Consider the following 26,025-nt stretch of genomic DNA (forward strand, 5'->3'; position numbering starts at 1 on the left):
ATACAAGTTTAAATATGCTTTTAAAAACTATCCATGTAATTAATAAAAATGTAGGATAATAATATATTTGTCAAGAACTGATGGGGGAGTATAATGAGTCTTGTAAACTAAATCCTTTGTCTTTGTAGCAGAAAGTAAATACATTAGTATCTAAAGTTAATGAGTCAAGAAATGAAGCTGTGAGTATCTCATTGAGATTGATAGAGGTAATCACCAACAAAAACTGAAAAGGTTAAAAGAAAAGGGTGAGACAGGAGACAGTTATTCATAATTATAAGTTCATTTGTTCTATTTTAATTTTCATCATTTTGTTTTATTTAATAAAAATGAAAATTGATGTTAAAATACATTAACAATATCTTCCATAAAATCTCTATGTAAGAGAACATCAGCATATAAATAATAACATGGCTTATAACATTAAAGCAAGATATGATGTCTTACCACAGTGGACTTCATCAAGTCCATCCTCACAATCTTTCTGACCATCACATATCCATGTATTCAAAATGCATCTTCCACTAGGACAACCAAAATAATTTTCTTCACATTTGTGTTTGTTTTGAACTGTGATAAAATATAGAATGTAATGTCAAACAATTTAAATTAATCTTTGACTTCTGCAATATAGATAGATAAAAGAATACTAATACTCCTTGAACTAGAAGAGATTAAATAACAAGGAAATTTAAATTAAAAAAACCTCAAATGTTCTCTACAGGAATGTCAAGGCCATGAAAACCAAGGAAAACCTTAAAAAACTGACACAGTTCAGAGCCTGGGGAGATGTAATAATCAAATTCAACCCAGAATTGGATTCTGGGTCAGAAAGAGGATACTAATAGAAAGTATAATAAAATAAACAACTGGTTAAATTCAAATCATGTGGAGTTTAGGTAATAAAATTAAAATTTAAAAACTCAGGTGATTTTAAAGTGACTGAGCCTAAGGCCAAAGAATCATTTTAGGTGGAAAATATTCTTAATTCCATATTCATAAAAAGTAAACATTATAAAACATTAGTGGATATTTGTTGAAAAAGTGTAAACTTAGTGTTCCTACTGTCCTATATTTTGAATATGTTTTGACAAGATTTAAATAAGTATTATATGTTTTAAGGAATTAAAGCAAGTTACCGTAGAACCTCTAAAATGATTATACCTTGTAGAAATACCAAGAGAGTAGAAAGTATCTGTATATACAATTATTTTGTAAGTTATATATTTTTGAGACTGTGGAGTACTATTGTTATGACCTCCCAGGGTACATAAAAATTACTAGATTTTTCTCTTTCCTGGACATCATTGGCCCTTGCACCTTCAGGTTCACATAGTTGTTGAATGGAAGTAAACCTTAGAGTAAATATACCAATTACACTATAATGACCCACATGATTCTTCTAAGGTAACAAAGTCATCCCCAGTTAATTTTTTTAAATGTCAACTTTGTAGATCTAATTAATGATGTACATTTTCTTAGTGAATTCACCATTAAACCCAAAAGTCTTGAGTGTTTTACGTGTTTTACATTTTCTTCTTAGGACAGTGCCTAGATATAACCTAAGGTATTCAGACTGATCTATTACTGGCTTCCTGTCTGTCTGCCCACCTGTCTTATGTGCCTACATGAGCGTTTTTTAAAAATAATTTGTTAATACTAGAAATACATAAAGACCATAAAAAAAGTTTAAAAAATAAATATAAATGTAATGGACATCTGTTATATGCTGCCTTTAATGTGATTTTAAAAATTAACTACAGCCATAATGAGATCAAGAATTATTGTAGGAAGAACATTGGATTAAGAATCTCAGGTTCCATGAATCTAAAACAATGTTTCTGTATTTCTTTTTAAATGTTGTGTATAAAGAAACATAATGTAAAAAAACTGTGAAAGAGTTGCAGTGAGCCATAGTCAAGTGCTCCAGAGAAGTTATCCAGCTCGTCCTAGGAGGCGGCTAGCCTTTTCAGGCCCAGAAAGAACAAAAATTACATCACAGAATGTTACACCCTGTTGTGAAGGAAAAAAAATGGAAATCTGCTACTGCGCACTTATGTGGGCAGATTATGAACTATTAAAAATATAAGTTCTTCATAGTAGAATTTATGTGTGCATGTATGCTGGCGTGTGAAGAACCAACAAATACAATCTCTTAATATATTTCAAAAAAATTATTATGTGTCACCTAAACATGGGAAAAGTGCAGGGTAAGTATAGATGTAGGGTAAATAGAGGGAAATGGCAGTGTAAGAACATATTTGTTTCCTATATAGCATATCTACCACCAGTTATAGTAATTGAACACTTTTATTTCCTGTATTATTATATATTTGAAATTTGCTTCTTAAAACATGATTTTTCATGGAAGGCATTCTCCAAAGAATGCAAATGACACTTTTCAGAGCTTATTTAGGTAAAGATGGTTAATAGTCAGAAATACTAATTTTGATCCAGTGATAATAACGATTACCCATAGCACTATGCTAGCAAATTGTATAAACTACATCAAACAGCCTAACATGATAATACAAGTTATATATGTGATATGAGTCATCAGAAATACATATTTGCTCATTCATATGACTAAATATATATTTCCCAGATATATTTGGTCTTTATCCACAGTTCCTGAAAATACTGCAGAGTCTTAAAGGTGAAATGGGGTGTTTTTTCATGTTAATGAGAGACTTTTGGATCCCACCCAAGGGCAGGAGCTGGAGGTTGAATCAGGCAGTGATCAGTAATTTAGTCAATCATGATTATGCAATGAAGGCCTCACAAAAACTCCTGAGAATAGCTTCTCTCTCTCTGCTCTCTTGGATCCTGCTTCTCAGTTGTATAGAGCTTCTATGCTTGGGAAACCAGAACACTATGTGTCACCAAGCCAGGTCCCAAGCTCCATGCGGATAGAAGCTCCTTTATTTGGGACCTTGCCCTGTGTGTCTCTTCATCTGGTTGTTGACTTGTACCCTTTACGGTATCCTTAATTAAACTGGTAAATGTGTCTTCCTGAGTTCTGTGAGCAGCTCTAGCAAATTAATTGAAACTAAAGGGGAAGTTGTGGGAACCTCCAATCTATAACTGGTAGGTCAGAAGTACAGGTTAACTGCCTGGGGCTTGTGACCAGCATCTGGAGTGGGCGGTGGAGGGTCAACTTGCAGGAGGGAGCCCTTCATCTGGGGAATCTGGTGCTGTCTCTGGGCAGATAGCTTCAGAATTGAGTTGAGCTTTCAGATACCCTGCTGGTGTTCCAGAATTGCTTTGTATTATGCATGAGAAGACCGCCCGTCCCACATATTTACACACACTGGAATTGGTCCAGGAACCCAAACCGAGTTATGCAACTATTACTGCCCTGTATAATACTATGATTCTTGTATATGAAAGAACACATTGCAGATAACATTGAGTGAAGCCAGTGGTGAGAAACATGGTCTCCCTCCAATTAGTCTCTGAAGAGTACTTTCTCAGTATTTTAATACTCTTGTGGATACGCTATATACATTATACATTTTAAAACTTTACAAGGATTAATGAGGAACTGAACATGGAAAAGTAATTGATCCAAACACAGAATACATTTCTTGAGTATCATTCAATAACTCATGAAAAAAAATAGATCAAATGGCATGTTGGGAATAGGGTGGTTACATTTAATTTAGGCTACATTATTTACATTCTACTTTTAGCCATTGAATATCAAAAGTGAAGATTAATAAGTTTATTCTGCACAACTAGCCTCTAAGTGTTCAAGGCAAAGACTGTTTTCCTTTCTAGAATTACCTGGGCATTTTAATTCATCTGAATAGTCTCCACAGTCGTTAGACCCATCGCATATCCAGGTTGGCAAAATACACAGTGAAGTAGAATTACATCTTATGAACCCTGTGGTTTTCACTCCAAGTTTATAGAAATGTGTACAGTCTGTATTATCTATAAGAAGGCAAACAGAAAAATGAGAAACACCTCAGTTGCAAAGATGATGAGCTTTCTATGTAGGTCATAGAGACAAGAAAAGTTAACCTCATTTGAAGAAGTAAATATGCAATTATCCTACACAACAGGGGTTAATTACATATCAATTCTGGACAAGGTTCAGTAAAAATTTGGATGGTGTACAATGCAACACCACAGATGCCCAGGCATGAACAAGCAAAAGGTAGTGAAATATCTTACTGCAGCTTTTCTCATCAGAAGCATCTGCACAATCTATGTTCTGGTTGCATCGTGCTGATCTTGGAATGCAAGTTCCATCTGCACAACGGAACTCCACAGCAGAACAGGTTGAAACTAGAAAAACAGATAAATAAATAAATGAACAGATGAGACAGAAAATCTTTCCTTGTTTTAACATTTTGAGTACAAATGGTCCTTGACTTATGATAGTTTGATTTACAATTTTCCACTTTATGATAGTGCAGAAGTGATACACATTTGGCAGAATCTGTACTTCAAATTTTGAATATTGATCTTTCTCTGGGCTAGGTATATGAAGTAGAATACTCTCCTGTGTCACTGGGTGTTGGTGACAAGTCATAACTCTCAGTCAACCACGTTATCACAAGGGCACACAACTGATATACTTCCAACCACTCTGTGTCCATATAACCACTCTACTTTTACATGCAGTACATTATTCAATAAATTACATGTGATATTCAACAACTTTATTATAAAATAGCCTTTGGGTTAGATGATTTTGCCCCACTGTAGGCCCAGGTAAGCTCTGAGCACCTTCAAGTCAGGCTGGGCTAAGCTATGATATTTGATAAGTCAGGTGCACTAAAAGCATTTTCAACTTACAATATTTTCAACTTAATGATGACTTTTTTGGGATATAAACCCATTATAAGTTGAGGCAGATCTCTTTTTTAATTCATATTTCATTCTTTTAATTTTGTTTGGTTTTTATTTTTTGACTCTGGGAAGTCCAATTTGACCCATGACCCTCACTCACAAGCTTGAGTTCGATGCCTTATCATCAACCTGTGTTACACAATAAATATTTCCCTCTGTTGTGTACTTACAATACTGCACAGTAATTGCTTGTTTATGCGTCTACCCTACTCCCAAATTGTAAGCTCCCTGGTAGCAGGGACTATCCCTTGTTTCCATGATCATACCTGGCCAGCACTGAGCCAACATAGAAAACAATTAAACATTGTTGAAAATTCTCTCTTCTTCTAACTTCAAAAGTACAAAGTTATGACACTAAGTGAAAGCCTAACTGGAAATACAAATCTGTTAGCCATGAAGGAGAATATTTACTGCTAAGATCAAGACAGATGGACAGAGACAGAGAGGGAGAGGGAGAGGGCCATGGAGCATCTGCTTCATTACTCAAAAAGGGGAGAACTCAACACAGCTACAGAGTCATCCCTGCTACATCACACTCCCTTTACATGGCTGCCCCTATTGCTCACATTTGGTATAGGAAATATGCATGCCTCATGCCAAGAAGCATATAATAAATGTGGTAAAACTTGTCTCTATTGTTGGAAAGTATCACTTTCCAATTCTCTGCTATACTTAGAAGAAAGTCAGTTTCAATATGTTACTGTCATTATATATTCCTTGTACAGAATTCTTAATCATATATTCCTTTTTACTGTGCTTACACGTTCATTACCATATAATGGTTTGCAGCAATATGTTGGGAACAGGTGCATGGTATGCTATGTGCATTAGATTAATTTAGGTGAGAGTTTTATTCAAATTCCCACAGGTTGATTATGTTAATGTACAACCTAAAGGGCTCTTTGATTATGGCACTTTTACTAGTGTTGATATTTTAAAGAGCCTATTTAATTATAAATAGAAATGATTTCAATTGTAAATGGTTAAAATGCTATCTTAAAATATGCAAATTTTACTCAAGGATGTGTATGTCATTTGTATTTTACACTGCACAGCTCTTATTATATTTAATTGTATCTTGCAATTGTATCATTTTTGTTTAAATGATGATTAGAATAAATGTTTTATTTACAATTTGCAATTATAATTGCTTCACTGTTTTCTTCATTTAAAAAAATCTCATCATGTGAAACAGATAATGCCTTTATAACTAGAGATAAATGCAATGTTCTAAAGAGGAAAAGAAAAGACATTTTTCTTTTGTCTAAAAAATTCATTTCTATTACATTTCATATTCATTATTTTTTAGTGGAAATGGTAAATGGGATATGTATCCTAGAAAACAATCACAACAAGCATTTACATTTTGTTTTTGACTTTGCTATCAGTAAGCTCCTATTAAGAGGTTGTATTCCAAAAGATGTCTTATAATCCCTTTATTTAGAAGACATGATTCATTTCTTTGTGATTCAACATTCTACATAGTGGTAATATGTCTAGATAAGTCTACAAAGATTTATTTCATAATGCACTTGAAATTCTATCTTATACTTCTCCTAGGTTCTTGTCCCCACTGCAAAAAAGAATTGAAGGGCAGAAACATAGTAGAGAAGCAGAATAAAAGTTGTATTTGAATACACCGTCAGGGAGGAACGGGCTAGAGTTAAGGTAGACAAAGGCATGTTTACTTGAATAAAACAGAAAGGAAGGGGGAGCTCATTGATGGGAGCTTGCAAGCTGAAATTAGAGTTCTCAGTAGCCCCTCCCTCCTTATCTGAAGTAGGACAGAGAGACTGAAGACTTGTGTGTGCGTAAAGTCTGGAAAATAGAATGAAATAGCAAAGTGACAAAGACACCAACAGAGAAGCACAGAGACAAAACATATTAAGTTAAGCAGTAAGAAGTCTTTGTAAAATATGCACTCCAAGAAAAGGGAATGCAGGTACCCTCAGAGAGGAGGTTAGGGTAAGCATGCATTTAAAGGCTTAGGGTTCTGTCTTTAAAGGCTTTCAAGAACAGGGCAAAGAGCGGGGATTGGGACACGTTGGGGGTAGGCTTGACTTGTGGTCTCATGATGTCCCTCTCCAGTGAGAGACATTATGTCACTGTCTATAGTCAGCCCTCTAGATAATTCTGTAAGATAAACTTTCTGTTCTTCTCCAAGATAGCGGCTAACCCCAAGCACTGGGAACTTATAAGTAGGACTGCTTGCCCTGCCTTAAGATAGGTTGTTGGCTGATTACCAAAGAGTATGTTAGAAATTGAACTTCTCAACTCTCTGCTTTTAAAATGGAATCTAAGCCTTCAGATGGAGACCCTCCTTTTCTGATTATGCTATTTGAATTTTGGCATTTTTAGGAAAGCTAATCATGTGCTTGTCCCAAGTCTCTGCCCTATGTCGTCTGCATTGGCTAGAGCAAGTCTCAAGGTCAGCTTGGATTCCCTGTGGGATGAATTCACATTGCAAAGGGTGTTAACTCTGTGAGTCCCCTCTGGCTCTCTGGCTTTATCTGATGAGCTCCCTGAGTCCCTGGTGGGCTCACCCTCTTCTCATCCTGCTCATATCTTTCTTTCTGCTTAACACTTGCAGTTAGAGTTTAGGATGCTAGAAGGATACCAGTGGGACAGTCACAACACATTCTACTACCTTCATCCCCCTCTGAGCTCCCACAGAGAATCCTCTGTGTACATGGCAGGGAGTCCATTTGCGTGGGTTTTGGAGGCGGATAGAGTGAAGCAGCAAATTATGACTCTATGAATATGGTGGGGGAGTATTTCAGACCATTAAGAGTGCTATGAATGCTAAGTAGAAAGATAGACATGATCAGCTGGAAAAGGGGAAGACAAGGCTCAAAAAAGGAGCTTCTCAGATAAGGTTCAAAGAAAAAGTCACCCAAACTCTGCCCAGGTAGAGGGTCCTATGTGGGGCCAACAAAGGCATTGCAGGGAGGTAAGTTCCTCCCCAGTCAGTTCCCAAGGGACAGAACTAAGAACTGCCCAAACCACACCCCAGCATGAGGAATGGGCATGCTCCCTGAGAGGGACGGCTGTATAGAAGGCCCTGCAAATGAAATAACCCCCACCTTGTCAGTCACAGAGGTGCTCCTTTACCAGAATGCAGTATATGGGCCTCCCACCTAACAGACTGAGGCCTTTGTCTACCTTGACTCTGGCCCACTCCTCCCTTGGAGTATATTCAAATAAAACTTTCACTTTGCTGTGCTATTGTGTCTCTGCCTTTCAATTCTTTGTCGTGGTGGAGACAAGGACTGAGGAGAATGAACTCAACTTGTAACAAGAGGGCTGGAGATTTAGGGGGTTCACAGTAATGGAGTTTCAGAAACAGTGTTGGGGGCTCTCTCAGGTGGGAGTAAGAATAAAGAATGACTTATGTGAAGAGTGGAAATAGGAAACTGGTAGAACACAGTCTTGGATGGAATTCTGGGAAGCAGAAAGAAGGAACAAGAGGAACTCTGACTAAATAAAAAGAGAGCATGACACTGAAGTTGAGAAGAATATCTCGGGGATAGCATTTAAACGAAAGGCGTGGGGAAAAGGGTGAAGTAGGGGGTCAGAGAATGTAGGTAGAGAGTAGAATATTTTCATGATGTATTTTTATCTTGTCCCATTATCCCAATAAAACATAGGGCTAATGAATCTTGGTGAGTGTAAGGTAAAATTGAGCCGAAATGACCAGGCGAGGAGGCAACAAAGGAGCCAAAAGTTAATCCCCGGCGATGTTCGCTGGTCTGATTAGTCACAGGCCAGAAAAGTCGCGCCCAGGAGGGCAGGCAGCGAATTTTTAAAGAAGGTAGGGGGAGGCAGAGCGTAGATTTACAGCGGCGCGAGGATTGGCTAGCCTAAGGCACATTTTTCAGGTTGGGAGGGGGCAGCAGCTGGGGACTTCGGCAGGTCATCAGTGTCCAACGTGCTCACCCCTCCCTCCGGTGTCTCCAGCCTTACAGTGAGGAGGGCTGGGCAGGCCCATCAGAGTGTGAGGGATGTGGGAACAGATTGTTCCTTTACTTCTAATCTTATCTCCACAGATTCCAGGACTCAGGTATAGAGTTTGGAAACCACCAGAGGGTTAAGTGAATGGCCAAGCCTCTTTCTCTCTGTTCCCTCAACTATATTCTTTCCTCAAGTTGTTTTGGCCAGCCAAGTATTGATATTTGTTTCACCCTTAGGGTGGTTTTTCAGGGAGAAAGATTCTGGAATCCCTAATTTGTCAAGTGAATATGAAAACTTTCTGACAATTTTTCCTCAGGCTAAAAGTCCTAAAAAAGATAGAAAAGAAAAGAATGTAATCCAAATGAAGATAAGCCACGTGAGAAATATTAGACTTTTCCCTCAAGACAGTCCAAAGGAAAGAGTAAGCCTACAAAATATGAGGAAAACATGCCACAGCCTCAACAGGAATAGCAATGAGACACTACAAAGGAAACTCTGACAGGGATTGTGGATCAAAAGTAGTAACAAGAGAGAAAGTAAAACCATCTTTCCCTCATACACTTTCTTAATTTACCTTTTCATCCATTTTCTTTTGTCCATGCCAGTTAAAATATTTCATTAGAGGAAAGATATAAAAATGATTGGTCTTTCTTATCAATAACCTAAGTCAATGTTTTCTCTTCCAACTCCCCTACCCAGCCAGTAGGTGGCAAAGGGAAGATGATGAGAAAAAAAAATCATTAAATTTTCTGTCACATCTCTTCTCTTTACTTTCAAACCACATCTTTTATTTAATTTACTGGTGAGGCTCTAAGGGTATGCAAACCCAGAAGGAAAGATGATTTCATCTCCATGCAGGCTTATCCTTTTCCTTTAGCTTGTTGTTTATGGAATCTTCAACATTTTGCTATGAACATGGGAAAAACAAACACAAACACGAGTTTTCTCTTCTGTGGGTAGCCACCGAACTCCTCAGCTCTCCGGTCCACCTAAAGGTGTTCATGTGGCCCAAGGAAAGCACATATTTCCCACGGGGAGTGTTCATGTTCATCAAAGCAGGGAGTGAAGGAGGCGTGCCATGCACTCTCCCCAAATCTATTCCCTCAGCCTCTCACGTAACCAGAAGACAAATACAGAATGAAAAACTTTCTGAACAGCTCTTCAGATCCCTCCTGGACAGTCTGACGTCTAAAGCTCTCAGTCATGAAAGGAAAAGCTATAAAGGGGCAGTTAATGAAAGATTTATAAGGATTGGGAGTTTTGCTTTTCCTGCAAAGGAGAAGAAACCCCAACTAATTCCTTGTAACATCCACTTCCACTCTGTAAATAGCTTATCTGCCTTGCAGAATTAAAAGAAAAACAAACAGTAATATTCATTACTATTAACATTAAAACTAAACAAATAAAAGTATAATAGTACTTGAAATAATTTACAGATGATTCCACCAGAGCCTCTCTCCGTAGCCTATCAAAATCACCCTGTGTATACTGATGTTTTAGGGTACTAATTAAAATTTTTTTGTATTTAATTTTATTTGCATTTAAAAAGGCGGTTTGTGTGTGTAGATATCTGTACAATAAAGCCCCATATCCCTGTGATGCAATGACTAAATTAACAGAAAGGAGTAGATGAAAAAAGGCTGGAATGCAGACAGATCTGTTCCCATTCTCTCTCAGCCTGTATGTGCTCCTTGTCCATCATCATTTTTTAGGTGCTGTTAAGTTTCCATGTGTTTGGTGGATTCATACCTGAATTTTTAATTTATAAGACAACTATCTTGTGGGAAATTGACCCAGAGAAGTCTTTTCCCTATGGCATGAAATATGCTCTACAAGGACATCATATGAAAGAAAAATACAATCTAAAAGATGTGAGATGTAATCTTTCATCTAAAAAACTACCCACTTGTTTATCCTAATGGAATTAGTCCATTAACTTAAATCTGTTAATTTCAAGCAAGTAATAAATTTGTGCTTTAGTTTTCCTGAGGATTTTTAGTTTCAAATGTCCATTACACAGGAAGAACTTCAAGGCATACATTTTTGTTGCTGTTCCTGTTGTTAAAGATATCTAATTGTTACGATTTTCATGCTATTATTATCACAAGAGAAAATTTTTGACAGAAACTTGGTTCCCAAATGCAGTAGTTCTGTGCCAGAATATATGGCTGAGATAGTTATAACACAGAAATCAAGAGTTTAGACTAAACAGAACAGGAAACAACATTTTGAGTTATTTTTGTTGTTTTTCAGCAGCTGGTATTGTCATTAGGCAGAATAAAACCTCTCTGTATTTTTTGGAAAACTTAATGCGTCAACCAGCCACATAAGAATTTGATAAACACCAACCAGATACTAGGTACTATATTTCTTAAACCCAAACTCATTAATTTACCACTCTTGAAAAAAAAAATTATCCAAGAAAATCACAATAACCTATTATCTTCCCATGGTTCCTTTTACTAATCTGTTATAAAATCTGCTTTCTGTATTTATTGCTAAGTTCCTTCACATTCTAGCCTGATATTTTTACCTTTATACCAGCTCTAATGTTTAATGTCTTCATTATAGTCCCCTCTACTGCTTGTAAATAGCTAAAAGAACACACCCATTTTTTTGGTCTCCTTTTCATTTAATTTCCCCTTTTCTTTAAATGCTTATTCATTTCCTTCCACTTACTTCACATGACTGACAATATTGGGATGAACTGAAAAAAGTAGGAGCAGTTGAAGGGCTACTCTATTCATAAGGCTCAAAGTAGATCAAAAAGGAAGATATTTCAAAGAATTGGAAGACTTGGAGTTAATCAGACAGGTGGGTGATAAAATATAGTGGAAGGAGAAATCAAGGATACCACCAAGGTGTCCTGTCCGGTCATAAGGTAAACGGTGAGATCATGCTTAAAATAGAATTCAGGAGTGAAGGGAAACATTTTGGAGCACTAAACTTGGTAATACACTTTCCAGTAGGAATGCCTAATAAAAAAAAAATGGGGAGCTAGAACTGAAGAGGTGAGAAATAAGAGTTTTGAAGTGAGAAAAGGTATGGAAACTAGAAATAAAGCATATTGTTTTAATTTTCAGCTAATTGTAATAACTCCCCTCCAAAGGCATTTGCCAAAATATGGTCCATAAATGTTAGTAGGTGTTATATACCAAAAGGGTTAAACCACAGTGCTCTCAGAAACACACTTTGGAAAAATTCAAGAAGTAACTCAGCATTAATATCCCTAGTCTGAGGCAACACATAGTTACCTTCACAGTCTAACTCATCAGAGTTGTCGCCACAGTTGTTCTCACCATCACATAACTTTCCATAAGGAATGCAGCGACGATTGTAGCAGGGCTTGAAACCTCTCCGACAGCTTCTGTTTTCTTATAAATAAAAATAGAAACACGTAATTGGAGATCTTATGGAAACGGCTTTACAAAAAGAAAATCCTAGATGAGATTTCATTCACAATAACTGGATTGCGGATCTATAAAATAAGCGATGTGTAGTACCAAAGCTCTCGATTATTCGTGAATTACCAAGTAGTTCATTCAGTGAAGAGCTTTTTTTGACTCCCTGTTTTAACTTCGGTGATTCATTCTTGGGGATATCTTCAAAACAGCCACATAATTCATTGTGGATTTTTAGCCAGGTAGTACAGAAATAAATATGTGCCACATATTCAGAGCTGAAGAAATAAGTCTCTACTTCAAAAGTAATGAAGACCTCTAACACCTATCTCCTATCTAATTTGCATCCCATGAGGATTTTATAACAAGAAGAAAAAAACAGTGGCAAAGCATGTAATCCTGAATCAGTGAATTTGAGTCACTTAAATATCTATAAATTTCTCTCAAAAAATCAACTAAAAATGTCTAACAGAATTTCCTAGAAAAAGAATTGTTTTCTGAATTCTGTTTACCTTAATGAAAGCCTCATGATATTTTCTGATTTCTGGTAGAAGGTACCACTTACAACAATAATAGTTGAAATATACTGAACATTAATTTTGTGCCAGGCTCTATATTGACCCTATGTAAACATACATTTGTTTATTTAATGCTCTCAAGTACCATAGAGCATATGGCCACCAAACTAAAGTGATACCAGCTGACTCTTTACAGAAAACATTTGCCAACCACTGCTCATACTATTATCCTACCTCTAAAAGATGAAAAGTGAAAAAACATTTTAAAGTCAATCACAATAAATGTGTTATTTGTAAGCTAATTATTATTATATTTGTATATGTTCTAGAGTTTTCATGGTAAACATGGTTGTTCACTCTACAGATATTTCATCTGAGGTAAATTCTTTAAGATTTTAGTTTCAGATCAATCATGCACAAATTATTTTTGACTATTATTTCAACCTAGGATGTATTATTCTACAATATAAAATAATGGAAGACCTGCCATAGATTTACCAAACTCCATCTTCCTCTTGTTTTAACTTTCCTTTCATTATTTAGGTTTCATTATTAGAACAAAGATGAAAAGTAGAAGCCAAGTATAGCAATTCTAGATATAAATTCTTAAATTGTTTCAAGCATACAGTACAATACTAGTACTGTTATATTATAGTGCAAAAATAAGCCAGACCAATTTAGAAATAATCTGGATCACTTCTATGAAACTAACTATTAACAATTGCAGAGACACAAATTTTCAAGAAAAATACTGTTGTGATGAAGGCAGGTATCATTTGCTTACTAGGGTTGAAAAGCCAATCTCTGCTCCCAAGGGAGAGAGAAAGTTTGACTATCACTTTGTGTCTCCTACAGAAGCACCACTGGTGGAATCCCATGCCTGACGGGTCCATGACTAAAGCAGTCAGCTTTATACCTAATGGTACTAGTCCCCAGGCCAATCCTGTAGACAACATAGAAGGGACAAGACTCTGGTGTCAGCTCAATATGCTCTTGTTGATGGTGGAATATTACAGTATAGTAAACCTGAAATATCCACGAGTAACTGATATTCCTGACCAATTTTTTTAGGAATAAAAGTCTAAAACCTATTGCTAATGATGAATAACTAGGCAGCTCAAAAGACATGCTCCTGCTGTATGTAGATTTGCACTTCATGGACGAAAAGCCATTGAGGAAATTCTTCCATGAGTATCATGGGTACTAGATGGCAAGTAAGGTGACCCTTTAGAACAAGGGCAAAGCCAAATCAGTTGCCTCAGACCTTGTGTTAAAGAGAGCCACTGAGGAAATCATACATATAAACCAAATGGAGACAATCAACCCAAAAACTTCAAAGAGAATTACAGACTTATCCCTGCAATGAAATGAGCAAATCATGGACTGGACACTTACCGCAGTAGAGCAGTTTCTCGTCTGACTTGTCCTTACAGTGAGGAATGCCATCGCAGGTGAGCTGGTAGTCAATACACTCGCCGTTCCCACACTCAAACTCTGAATAAATGTTACAGGAGGAATTTTTAGCTGAAAGGAAAAAATTCAATGTTTTTATGTAATGACAAACATTTTTGATACCATAATAATTGTTTCCCTTAATTTTAATTATAAAAATAAAATAAAATGTACCTAATATAAAAAGGGGTGATGGTTTATGGGCTTTCTCTATTAAAAAGAAATTAAGAAGGACAACTTTTTTGTTGTTATTTTTACTCCCTCTGTAAATTTTAGGGGAGTTGCCTGATTTCATTTTTATTTTATGTCTATGGGTATACTTTTTAAATTATTTGGTGACTGTGCATGTTTGGAAAGAAGGAGCTTAAATTTGCGTGACTATATCAGTCTTGCTTATAAGTCTATCTTAAAAACAACGTTTTAAGAACCAGTTAAATGAGCTCTGTACATATTAGGGGTGTTTTGTGTTTTCTTACTGGAATCTATTATATATTCTTCAGTGCACTGAAATTTTCCAGTATATATCATTTTCATTTTTGAATGTTTGACTTGATTTTTCTCTTGACTTAAATCTTACTTTCATTCAGTCATCCTTCCCAACTACATTTGGAAGAAATTTCTGTATCAGCTTCTATTATTCAGAAGTACTGGAATTGCTAAAATTATCCTCACCAGCCTCTTGTTCTATATTACTTAATTTCTCATTTCCAGTGAAAACTAATTGTTATGATGGACAATGCCATATCTTGCTTTTGTAGTTCTATGAGGGAAAACAAATTTTTACAATAAACACATTTTTTTATTATTCAAAATCAAACACTGTCTAAGTGTGTTCATTCGATGAAACAGTGATAAGTATTTTCTGCTGCTTTCTGGAAACACAAATGTGGTTCAGCTGTCCTCTAATTCTCCTACAAGGCAATTACTTTATCTGATTATATTTGCTATTCTTCTGTTATGGGTGTTGACAAGGTTAGCAATGTTGTATAAAATGGAATTGCCTAATCTTTTTGTCAAGAGTTATGACAACAAATGGTTTTCCCTCCTTTGGACTCCAGTAGGTGTTAGTAAAGGGCCTTTCACAACCTTTAATGCAGCCATTAACATTCATGAACTGCTCTGGGTGAACTAATTCAGATGATGACATAGATAAGCCAGAAACATCCTCATTTCCCAAAGATTCATTTGACAAGAAGCAGCCCAGAGTTACTTTCCAATCTCTCTGCTGGACCACAGGATTTCAATATGAATGCACAATGAATGCAGGATGCTTCTGTTAAGGTTTGTCAGTCCTGAGGAATCCAAATATCACTCTATAGTTCCATGTGAATACAGGGGTGCTTGTTTAAAATAAGAGCTTTCCATCTGATTCATTCCCTCTCATAAACAGAAGCAGGTGGGTTAGTAGGAACAAATGAACTGAATGTATTTTGCAGCAAGGACAGGAATCTACTGTCTACAAATAAGCCTTGCTCTTTTGACTAAATACTTTGCCTTACTATTGGCCTGTACTGACCTGTGAAAGAAATATATGTGATTCTAATGCATAACTAACACTCCAGGCTTACAGATGGTGTCAGATCCAGATCATTACAGCTGAAACCACAAAGGCAAACTGAAAAAGAGAGTTTAAGCAATTGCCAGAGCAATTCAACCAAGTGTCAGGTGATGAAGAAATACGGGAATTTCTAGCCTGCATCATTAAAATTGGCTATCTTTGTTTAAAGTTCACTGACCAAATGAATCATTTCCTCATTTTTTTTTTAATACCTGCATAGTCTTAAATAAGTCTTTTACTTGTTTTGCTAATAGGTGTCCTTTTAGAATGTGGTACCAATTTGCAGGGTGAGAAGATACATCTATGTTCCTGTATTAGATATGGCAATTTTCAAGGTAAAGAAAATGATGTCAATGTGCTTATACTCAAATAAAGAGTATATAAAAGAGAAGATCCTCCTAGTAGATAAAGTCCAAAAGAAGACTGAAGATGAAGATGGAAAATACTTTTGACTTCTGATACTTATTTTTATAGTGTACACATATACAGTTTTGTTGATTTTTCTAAGATGGTAAGATATGAGATGAGGACATAAGTTAAAGAGATATGAGATGAGGAAAAAAAGTTAAAAAATTGACACATCCTGAGAGTGAGGCCATCAGTTCCCAATGAGATGCTTCTCTCTCATCTTTTTTAAGCACAAATATTCTTAATGTTAAAGAGAAATTAACATGTTTTATGTTGCTGGCTCATTTCTCCAGGCAATATTAGAACACTTGGACCCTTATTTATTTTGGAAGAAGTTCTGGTAAATTAGTTGTTAATAAGTGTACACTGTAATGGCACTAATTAAAGATTATAGTGCCTTTTGGGAGGTGTAAACATCATGAAAGGCTGCAATGTTACATTCTTAATTAACAGTTTGGAAATTATTACAAATAAGCTGCATGAGCCATTTCCTCACCTTTACACACTGTGATGGACTGTGAGTGGTTTTCACTACAAGTCTACTGGTCTACTGCTTGCACACTGGTTTATTTCAGCTTTCATTAATTTCGCTATTAATTGAATTCTAAGTCATAACCACAAGTTTTCAGATGATCATTGTATTCAGGTATTTATTTAGCTAGTCCAACACCTTTAAGTACACCATCAGAAGGAATATACCATTTGTCACTGTTTTGGTTATCATTATCAGTCACATGGTGCTGTAACTAATAGAATGATTAAATCAGTTCTTTTAGAAAAAAAAGATAAGCCAACTGGGTGTGTAATACTGGAGGAGAGTACAACTTCATGAATACTAAAAATAATTTGTGTCCATGTGTGTTGCTTTGAGCAGCTGTGTCATACCACTTGATTCCCTTTACTTACTCACACATCTGTTGTTATCTAGCAATACTCGATCCCCTCTGCAGGAACAATTCACTCTCCCATTAGGAGTTAAAAGGCACAGGTCATGGCAACCTCCATTCAATAATGCACATGGAGAAAGTTCACCTGCAATGAAGATACTTTATTGGTAATGTGTTATATTGAATCCCTATTCCATGTTAGATACAGAGTAATAGTAACTAGCTAGGCTGCCTCGATATCTCAAAGGTATCTCATAAACAAGGAAGACTTAGTACTTTTGAAAATCCGAATATCCCAAAAGGTAGGAACTTCACAAAAATATGTAACATAAATTACTACATTGTCTAATACATTTATCAAGATGCCATGGAATCAAATGAACCAGTACCATTAGAAAGCACACTGAGGCTGCAAGCTGCAATTTGTAGGTATTCCAGTGATTAAAGAATACTTAAGCTCAGATGCAAAGTTTTTCTATCAAGTATTATTTTCATGGGAACAACTTAATTTGAGTGTTAAAGAAAAGAGGACTGAGAGGAAATGGAATTATTTCCAGAAACAAATAACTAAAAATGAATTGTTCTTTCTCTTGATGAATTCAGAAGTTGCCTTAAACCTTTCAAAGAATGCCAATGTATTGAATAGTCAAATCCTGAATACTCCCCTCAGGAACTCTAAGAAAATAAAATCCAACTAAGCATTATTAAAAAAAAAAAGATAATATTTTGAGAACTCATATAATTAAGACATATATGGTTTTATTGTAACTTACAGCTATTGGTGTCATTGGCAACAGCTATGATTCCCATTGGTTGATGTGGAATATCAGAACGAAGAATTTTTGTATCTCCTCCTGTGTACTTGTTGGAACGCAGAATAGCTCTCCTTCCCCAGTCTGACCAGAAGATATAATTGTCATAAACAGCCAAACTCAGGAAAGTTCCTGGCCCAGATTTGACAATCACCTGAAATAAAGTATATATATATGTGTATATATATATTCTTTTTTTTTCAACTTCTCTTGCTTACATACTTTTTTTTAAATTAAGGTGCCATTGATATACAATCTTATGCTCAGATTTCACATGAGCAACATTGTAGTTACTACATTTCCCCTATTATCAAGTTTAAGATGAAGATATAGGTATTCCTATATCCACATCTATTTTTGCTTAAAGAAAAAAGGTATTAAGATTAATTATTTTCAATCAATAGAAATCATCAGACAAAAAGCATCTTACTAAATGTATGATCATAACATTCCTTATGGTTTATCTTAAATGTTGTAATCATCCTTAACTTTTACAATGTTTATTTAATATCTTATGTATATTTCTACTCAATAATCATTTGACTTGTATAAAAAAATTTTATTTTTTCAGTGTTATAAACCAAAATCACCAAGCCAAAAAGCTGAAATCAATTATGACTACTAACATTTATTAAGAATCATCAGATATAAGTGAACACTCATCAAGCTCTCAGAACTACAGAATATAAAGAATCATAAGACCCTGGGTTCTTCTTTGAAGAAGTTTTCAACATGAATGATTTAAGCATATATATATTGGCGATAACAGTTTAAAAGTAAAGACCAAACTTCCACTCAGACCAAGATGAAGAAAAAAGACTAGATTTACTTTTCCAATAAAATAACTAAAAACTCGAACAATATATATGAAAAAAGTCTTTACAAAATATGGGAAATCAGGTAATAAAGGACAACAATTCCTAATTAGTAGGAATTAAATGGAGTGATTCACTATGGCTCATTGTGGCCATAGCTTATGGCCTGAGAGAGATTCTAAGTAGCAACACAATACAGAGGAACCCAGCAGAGCCCAAGCCCAGAGAACAACCCCCGGTGGGACAGACTGAGAGTTATGGGAGGACAATGTGATTAGATCCCATAGAGCAGAGTGTGGGAAAAGAGAATGTAACCAAAACAGAGCTGTGGATATTTCTACAGGGACCCATAGGGAATTCAACCAAGTGCTAAGCACATGCAGGTATGACTGAGGAAACTTCAGATTAGTGAAAGCAACATGAGAAAGGATTAAAGAGAAAAGTTCCCAAACTTCACATGGGTCCAAGAATTGTGCTTTTTAACACCAACCAGATTTGAAGATTTTTCTAACTCATGGACTCTGAGTTACTTAACTGGACGGATCTTGTCTCAGCAGTGAGAAATAATTAACCCTAGACTAAACTCTGCTCTATTGCTATCTAACAAAACTTAAAAAAAAAAGATCTGAAAGAATCAAACTGTTTACAAGTAATTTAACCATTTCTCAGAAGCAAACTTAGAAATTTTACTGAGAATATGAAAAAATTTACCACCAAGCTACTGTGTAAGAGAAGTTGAAAAAAAGAAAAAACTCTAAAATCAATGACCTCAACTTCCACCTTAGGAAACTGGAGGGAAAGAAAAATTAAATTCAAAGTAAGGAAAAGAAAAATAAAATAAAGATTAGAGGAGAAATCCAGGAAATATAAAACACAAAAACATTAGAGAAAAATCAATGAAACCATAAAATTGTTCTTTGAGAACAAAAGATAATACATAATGATGAAGTGGCATTTATCCCAGAAATACAGATTGATTTAAAATTTTAAAAGCCCATTGATGTAATTTACTATATTAGCAGGTAAAAGAAGAAAACTTAAATGAAGATCTCAATAAATGCATAGAAACTATTTATAGAATCTAACATCCATTCCTGATAAAAACATAGTAGAAATAAAACTAGTAACGAGAGAGAAATGATCACTCTCACTACTTCTATTCAACATTGTCCTAGAGTTTCTAGCTAGAGTAATAAGGCAAGAAAATGAAAACAAAGAGCACCCAGATTGGGAAAAAAAAAAAAGTAAAACTTTATTTGCAGGGAACATAACCCACTCCAATAGAATAAAAAAATTGAATAGAATCTACAGAAATAATCTGCTTGAACTAATAAATTTAGTAAGGTTGCAGGATACAAATTGCTATAAAAATTTCTATATGCTAGCAATGAGCAACTAAAAATTTAAATAAAAAAAACTTTTGCAATAGCATCAACAAATATTAAATACTTAGTAATATATATGAAAAAATATGTTCAAGGACCTAAAAACTACAAAACATTGCTAAGAGAAATTAACAAAAACCTAAATAGAGATATGCCTATTCATGGTTTGCAAGATTCAATATTGTTAAGATGTCATCTTTCCTCACATTGATAAATTGTGTCTAATCCCTGAAAAATCCTGCAGAAATTCTAAAATTCTAGAAATTGACAAGCTGATTCCAAAGTCCATGTGTGCAATATAATGTTATAAGAAATACATATTTGGTCATTCAGATTACTAAATAATACATTTCCACTTATATTTGGTCTTCATCCACAGTTACCGAAATCACTTCACAGGTTTAAAGGTAAAATGTGTGTCTTGTCATGTTAATGAGAATTTCAAACCCTCAGCTAAGGGAGGGCACTTGTAGTTGAATCAGCCAAAGGCCAATGATTTAGTCAGTCAACGAAGTCCTCACAAAAACTCGTGAGAAGAGCATCTCTCTCTTTTTTGCATCCTGCTTCTCTATTGTAGAGAGCTACCATGCTTGGGGAACCAGAACACTTCCACGTGACACTGAGCCAGGCCCCAAACTCCACAAGGGTAGAAGCTCCTTTATTTGGGGACTTGTTTTTGCATCTTTTCACCCAGCTTGTTAACTTTATTAAACTGGTACATGTAAGTGTTTCCCTGAGCTCTGTGAGCCACTCTAGGAAATTAATTGAACCTAAAGGGGGTATCATTAGAACTTTCTATCTGCAGCCAGTCAGAAGCGCATGTAACAGTCTGGAGCTTGGGACTGGTATCTGGAGTGGGGGGTGGAGGGCAGTCTTGTAGGATACAGCCCTTCACCTGGGGAATCTGGTGCTGTCCCTGTGCAGATAACATATGGTCCCAAACAGGTCCCAGCAGCAGTTGAACAAAACTAAGAACCACCCAAACCACACCTCCTTACAATCTCATTGAAATACAGTTGTGATTCTGGCCTCCCACCATGGGCTTTTCTGTGTGCATTTTGAGAAAAGACATGTACCAAAAGGAACGGGTGTATAATCAGAGCTGTCGATCAAATGACCTCACCATGCCAATCAAAAGAAGTGCCTCTAGGGCTAAGTCAGTAGTGATACATAGACCCTCCGATAAAAGTTAGGGGCCTTTGTCTGCCTTGACTCTGTCCCACTCCTCCCTTGGAGTGTATTCAAATAAAACTTTCACTCTGCTTCCCTATTGTGTCTCTGCTTTTCAATTCTTTGCTGCAGCAGGACCAAGGACAGAGGAGAACGAACTCAGCCTATAACAATATGGTTTGGAGAAAACAGATAATGTGGGAATGTGGTACTTTAAAAAATAAGTCTCCTTTCTCTCCTCTATCCTATATCAAATTCTACATTATTATGAGATAATTAACAATGTTATCTTCCTTATTTCCCAAACCTTGCCTCATTCGTTCCAAATTAACTGCTAAGTACCCTCTAATAAAAGCAATTCCTTTATTTTTATTCTGAGTATATAAGTAATTTCTGTACTATAGAACAATATTTCTCAAACTTTGATGCATATACAATTCCCTTTGAGATTTTGTTAAAATTCAGGTTCTGATTCACTAGGTCAGGAGTTCCCTGAGATTATTCATTTCTAATAAGCTTTCAGGTGTTGCTGAGGTATGTGATTTGGAAACTCACTTTGAATAGCAAGAATTATAAAGTAAAGTATAAAAAAGAAAATAATAATCTTACCACACTGATATAATGAATCATTATTTTGAATTAAGAATATATATTTATGTTCTATTTTTTTTCTTTACAAATTGGTATCACAGTTATGCTTTGTATTAACTTCAAAGTAAGTTTATGGGACTTCTGAGGTCAAGCAAAATGGGGTAAGCCCACTACAGCCTGTCTATCCCATTGATTACTACTTTCTGATCATTATGTTGTGGGAACAAGAGGGAAAACATGGTAAAAGAAAGTTGAATGGCATCAAGAAGCGGAGTGGAAGGGAGCAGAATAAAATACTCTTTTTACTGTCATCTTTTTTCCTTTTATTACATCTAGCATCACCCAATAACTGAAATAAGTAACAATATACTAAGTGTGCATCTGCTGCTTACCCTCGAAGGGTGCAGTTTTAGTGTACTTATGTTTCCCAGGACTTCCCCAAGTTCACACAGAAATTATGGGGAGCTGTGGCTCCCCTGGATTAGCTCTCCAATCCAGGCCTACAGAGAGGCCAACCACCAGCCATTGCTTAAGTGTTCTTGTGAGTTATAACACTTTTGCACTGGACCTGACCACCTACCTTCTGGCCTGGCTGCACCAAAGGGTTTAAAAAATCTGGTTTGGAAAGTGCTTCCCAATGGACATATTTGACATTGATTTGGGGTCTTTTTCCATTAATCTTCTGTGCTCACTTCACTCCTTCACCCACTTCACTTCATTTTCTAACCACTTCTATTCATATTTATCCAGCTTCATATTCTTTCCCTAACAGAAGGAAAGTCTCAAAGCTTAAAGTAACAGGCATGTGTACACTCTAAATTTCGTTGAGTTACGAGTAAAATAAAATTTAAAATTCTAACTTTAAAAAAATCAACCTCCCCAAACTTCAGCTCCTTTCAAGAGGAAAAGAACAATCTATCTTGATCTGCAATACATTAGAACACCCTGTTTTACAAGATGACAAGATAATTCTCCCATATGTTCTCCTGTGCTTAGAAAACTTTTAGTGATCTAAGTTCAGGACACATTACTTCCACCCCTCTAAAACAGACATACTACACACACACACACATTGAATCATGGGGAAGACTAATGTTAAAATGTACTTTTTTATCCTATTAGAAATCTGAAAAGTGCTAATACTTAGTAATCATTCAGGTTTAATATTCCTAGTTTGCATTTCTTTAGCAGTAACATGTTATAACTTAGTTAATATTTCTTGAGTATAAAAGATCACCTGTTAACAGAGGTATGAACTGAATGTTTGTATCCCTGCCAAAGTCATATGTTGAAGCCCTAACTACTTGCACCGCATGGATGGTATTTGTAGGAACTGCCATTAGTTTGAATGAGGCCTTGAAGGTGACATTCCATGATAGGATTAGTGTTCTTTTAAAAGAGGAAGAAATCTCTCTCAATTTCCTGTGAAGATACAGCATGATGGCAGACATCTTCAAGCCGGGAAGAGGACTGTCACCTGATATCAACCACTCTTGTACTGTGGTATCAATTTCCCCACCTCTAGAGTTGAGAACTAAATGTTTGTTGTTTAAGCCACACAGTCTATGGGAGTTGTTACAGCAGACCAGGCTGGTTAAGACGAACAGTTCTATTCCCAAAGAGCCAAATTTTAAGATTTCTCTCATCTGCTTTAAATTTTGATAAATGGACTTGCTTCTGCCAGAGCAGGAAGGAGGGAGATGGCCCCAGATGCCAGTATAGTGGCTAGGGAGCCAAGATGGCGGCGTGAGTAGAGCAGCGGAAATCTCCTCTCAAAACCACATATATCTATGAAAATATAACAAAGACAACTCTTCCTAGAAGAAAGATTAGAGGACACAGGACAACATCCAGACCACATTCACACGTGTGAGAACCCAGCACCTCGTGAAGGGGGTAAGAAACAAGCCCTGGCCCAGCGGGTCCCGAGCACCCCTCCCCCCAACTCCCCGCGGGAGGAGAGGAGTTGGAGCAGGAGGGGGAGGGAGCCCATGACTGATGAGCACCCAGCCCCAGCCATCCGGACCAGAGCACAGACACAGTGCATGCGTGGGGTCCTGGATACTAGGGAAACAGGGCAGCAGGACCAGTGAGTGGGTGCCTGATGCAGGTGCCTGAGGACAAAGAAAAGTGAGCGGCCATTTTTGTTGTTGTTGTTTTTTTTTCACGAGTGCTTTTTGGAAGTCTTAAAGGGACAGGGACCCCAATACAAGGGAAATCAAGGGAAATAGGGCAGCGAGACCAGTGAGCAGGTGCCTGAGGCTGGCGCCAGAGAATAAAGAAAAATGAGTGGCCTTCTTTTTTTTTTTTTTGGTTGCTGTTGTCATTGTTTTGTTTTGGCGGGTGCTTTTTGGAAGTCTTAAAGGGACAGGGCAGGACACTTAGTCCAGAGGCAGGGAATCCGGGGATCTCTGAGCACTCTAATCCCCTGGGCAGCAGGGAGCATGGAGGCCCCTTACGGAGATAAATAGCCTCCCAGCCACTAACACTCCAACGCGAATCCACCATTTTGGAGCAGCAGCCCAAGCCAGGCCACGCACACAGCAAAAGCGGAGATAATCTCCATAGCAGCCGGGCAGGAAGCAGAAGCCCTGTCTGTGTGAAGCTACACACACAAGCCACTAGAGGTCGCTGTTCTCCAGGGGAGAGGAAGGCCACAAACCAACAAGAAGGGAAGTTCTTCCAGCCCTCACTCATCCCAGCTCTGCAAACTATTCCTATCACCATGAAAAGACAAAATTACAGGCAAACCAAGATCACAGAGACACCAGAGAAGGAGAGGCCTAACCAGTTTTCCAGAAAAAGAATTCAAAATAAAAATCATAAACATGCTGACAGGGATGCAGAGAAATATGCAAGAGAAATGGGATGAAGTCCAGAGGGAGATCACAGATGCCAGGAAGGAGATCACAGAAATGAAGCAAACTCTGGAAGGATTTATAAGCAGAATGGATAAGATGCAAGAGGCCATCGATGGAATAGAAATCACAGAACAGGAACGCATAGAAGCTGACATAGAGAGAGATAAAAGGATCTCCAGGAATGAAACAATATTAAGAGAACTGTGTGAACAATCCCAAAGGAATGATATCCGTATTATAGGGGTACCAGAAGAAGAAGAAAGAGGAAAAGGGATGGAAAGTAACTTGGAAGAAATAATTGCTGAAAACTTTCCCAAAATGGGGGAGGAAATAATTGAATAGATCATGGAAATACACAGAACCCCCAACAGAAAGGATATAAGGAGGACAACACCAAGACACATAATAATTAAAATGGAAAAGATCAAGGACAAGGAAAGAGTTTTAAAGGCAGCTAGAGAGAAAAATTTCACCTATAAAGGAAAACCCACCAGGCTAACATCAGACTTCTCAACAGAAACCCTACAGGCCAGAAGAGAATGGCATGATATATTTAATGCAATGAAACAGAAGGGCCTTGAACCAAGGATACTGTATCCAGCACGACTATCATTTAAATATGATGGCAGGATTAAACAATTCCCAGAGAAGCAAAAGCTGAGTGAAATTGCTTCCCACAAACCACCTCTACAGGGCATCTTACAGGGACTGCTCTAGATGGGAGCACTCCTAAAAAGAGCACAGAACAAAACACACATCATATGAGGAAAGGAGGAGGAGGAATAAGAAGGGAGAGAAGAAACAAATCTCCAGACAGTGTATATAACAGCTCAATAAGCAAGCTAAGTTAGGCAGTAAGATACTAAAGAGGCTAACCTTGAACCTTTGGTATCCACGAATTTAAAGCCTGCAATGGCAATAAGTACATATCTCTCAAAAGTCACCCTAAATGTAAATGGACTTAATGCACCAATCAAAAGACACAGAGTAATAGAATGGATAAAAAATCAAGAACCATCTATATGCTGCTTACATATACACCTCAAACACAAAGACGTGCACAGACTAAAAGTCAAGGGATGAAAAAACATATTTCAGGCAAACAACAGCGAGAAGAAAGCAGGGGTTGCAGTACTAATATCAGACAAAATAGAATTCAAAATAAAGAAAGTAACAACAGATAAAGAAGGACAATACATAATGATAAAGGGCTCAGTCCAACAAGAGGATATAACCATTCTAAATATATATGCACCCAACACAGGAGCACCAGCATATGTGAAACAAATACTACCAGAACTAAAGGGGGAAATAGACTGCAATGCATTCATTTTAGGAGACTTCAACACACCACTCACC

The 26,025-nt window shown here is 36.7% G+C and overlaps 1 protein-coding gene across 6 annotated transcripts in view; it reads right to left on the reverse strand.

Moving 5' to 3' along the window:
• LRP1B (LDL receptor related protein 1B) overlaps positions 1–26,025 on the reverse strand; it is a 1,876,014-nt gene that overhangs the window by 276,194 nt on the left and 1,573,795 nt on the right. For all 6 annotated transcript variants that reach the window (XM_073241389.1, XM_073241391.1, XM_073241392.1 and 3 more), the window contains exons 44-50: positions 17,806–17,998; positions 17,052–17,177; positions 14,123–14,251; positions 12,063–12,182; positions 4,177–4,290; positions 3,784–3,933; positions 445–567 (exon numbers count right to left, since the gene is read on the reverse strand). In XM_073241389.1, the coding sequence (XP_073097490.1) occupies positions 445–567; positions 3,784–3,933; positions 4,177–4,290; positions 12,063–12,182; positions 14,123–14,251; positions 17,052–17,177; positions 17,806–17,998 (955 nt within the window). The remainder of the gene's footprint in view (positions 1–444; positions 568–3,783; positions 3,934–4,176; positions 4,291–12,062; positions 12,183–14,122; positions 14,252–17,051; positions 17,178–17,805; positions 17,999–26,025) is intronic.

Source organism: Manis javanica, chromosome 7, assembly GCF_040802235.1.
Source record: "Manis javanica isolate MJ-LG chromosome 7, MJ_LKY, whole genome shotgun sequence".
Lineage (NCBI taxonomy): Eukaryota > Metazoa > Chordata > Mammalia > Pholidota > Manidae > Manis > Manis javanica.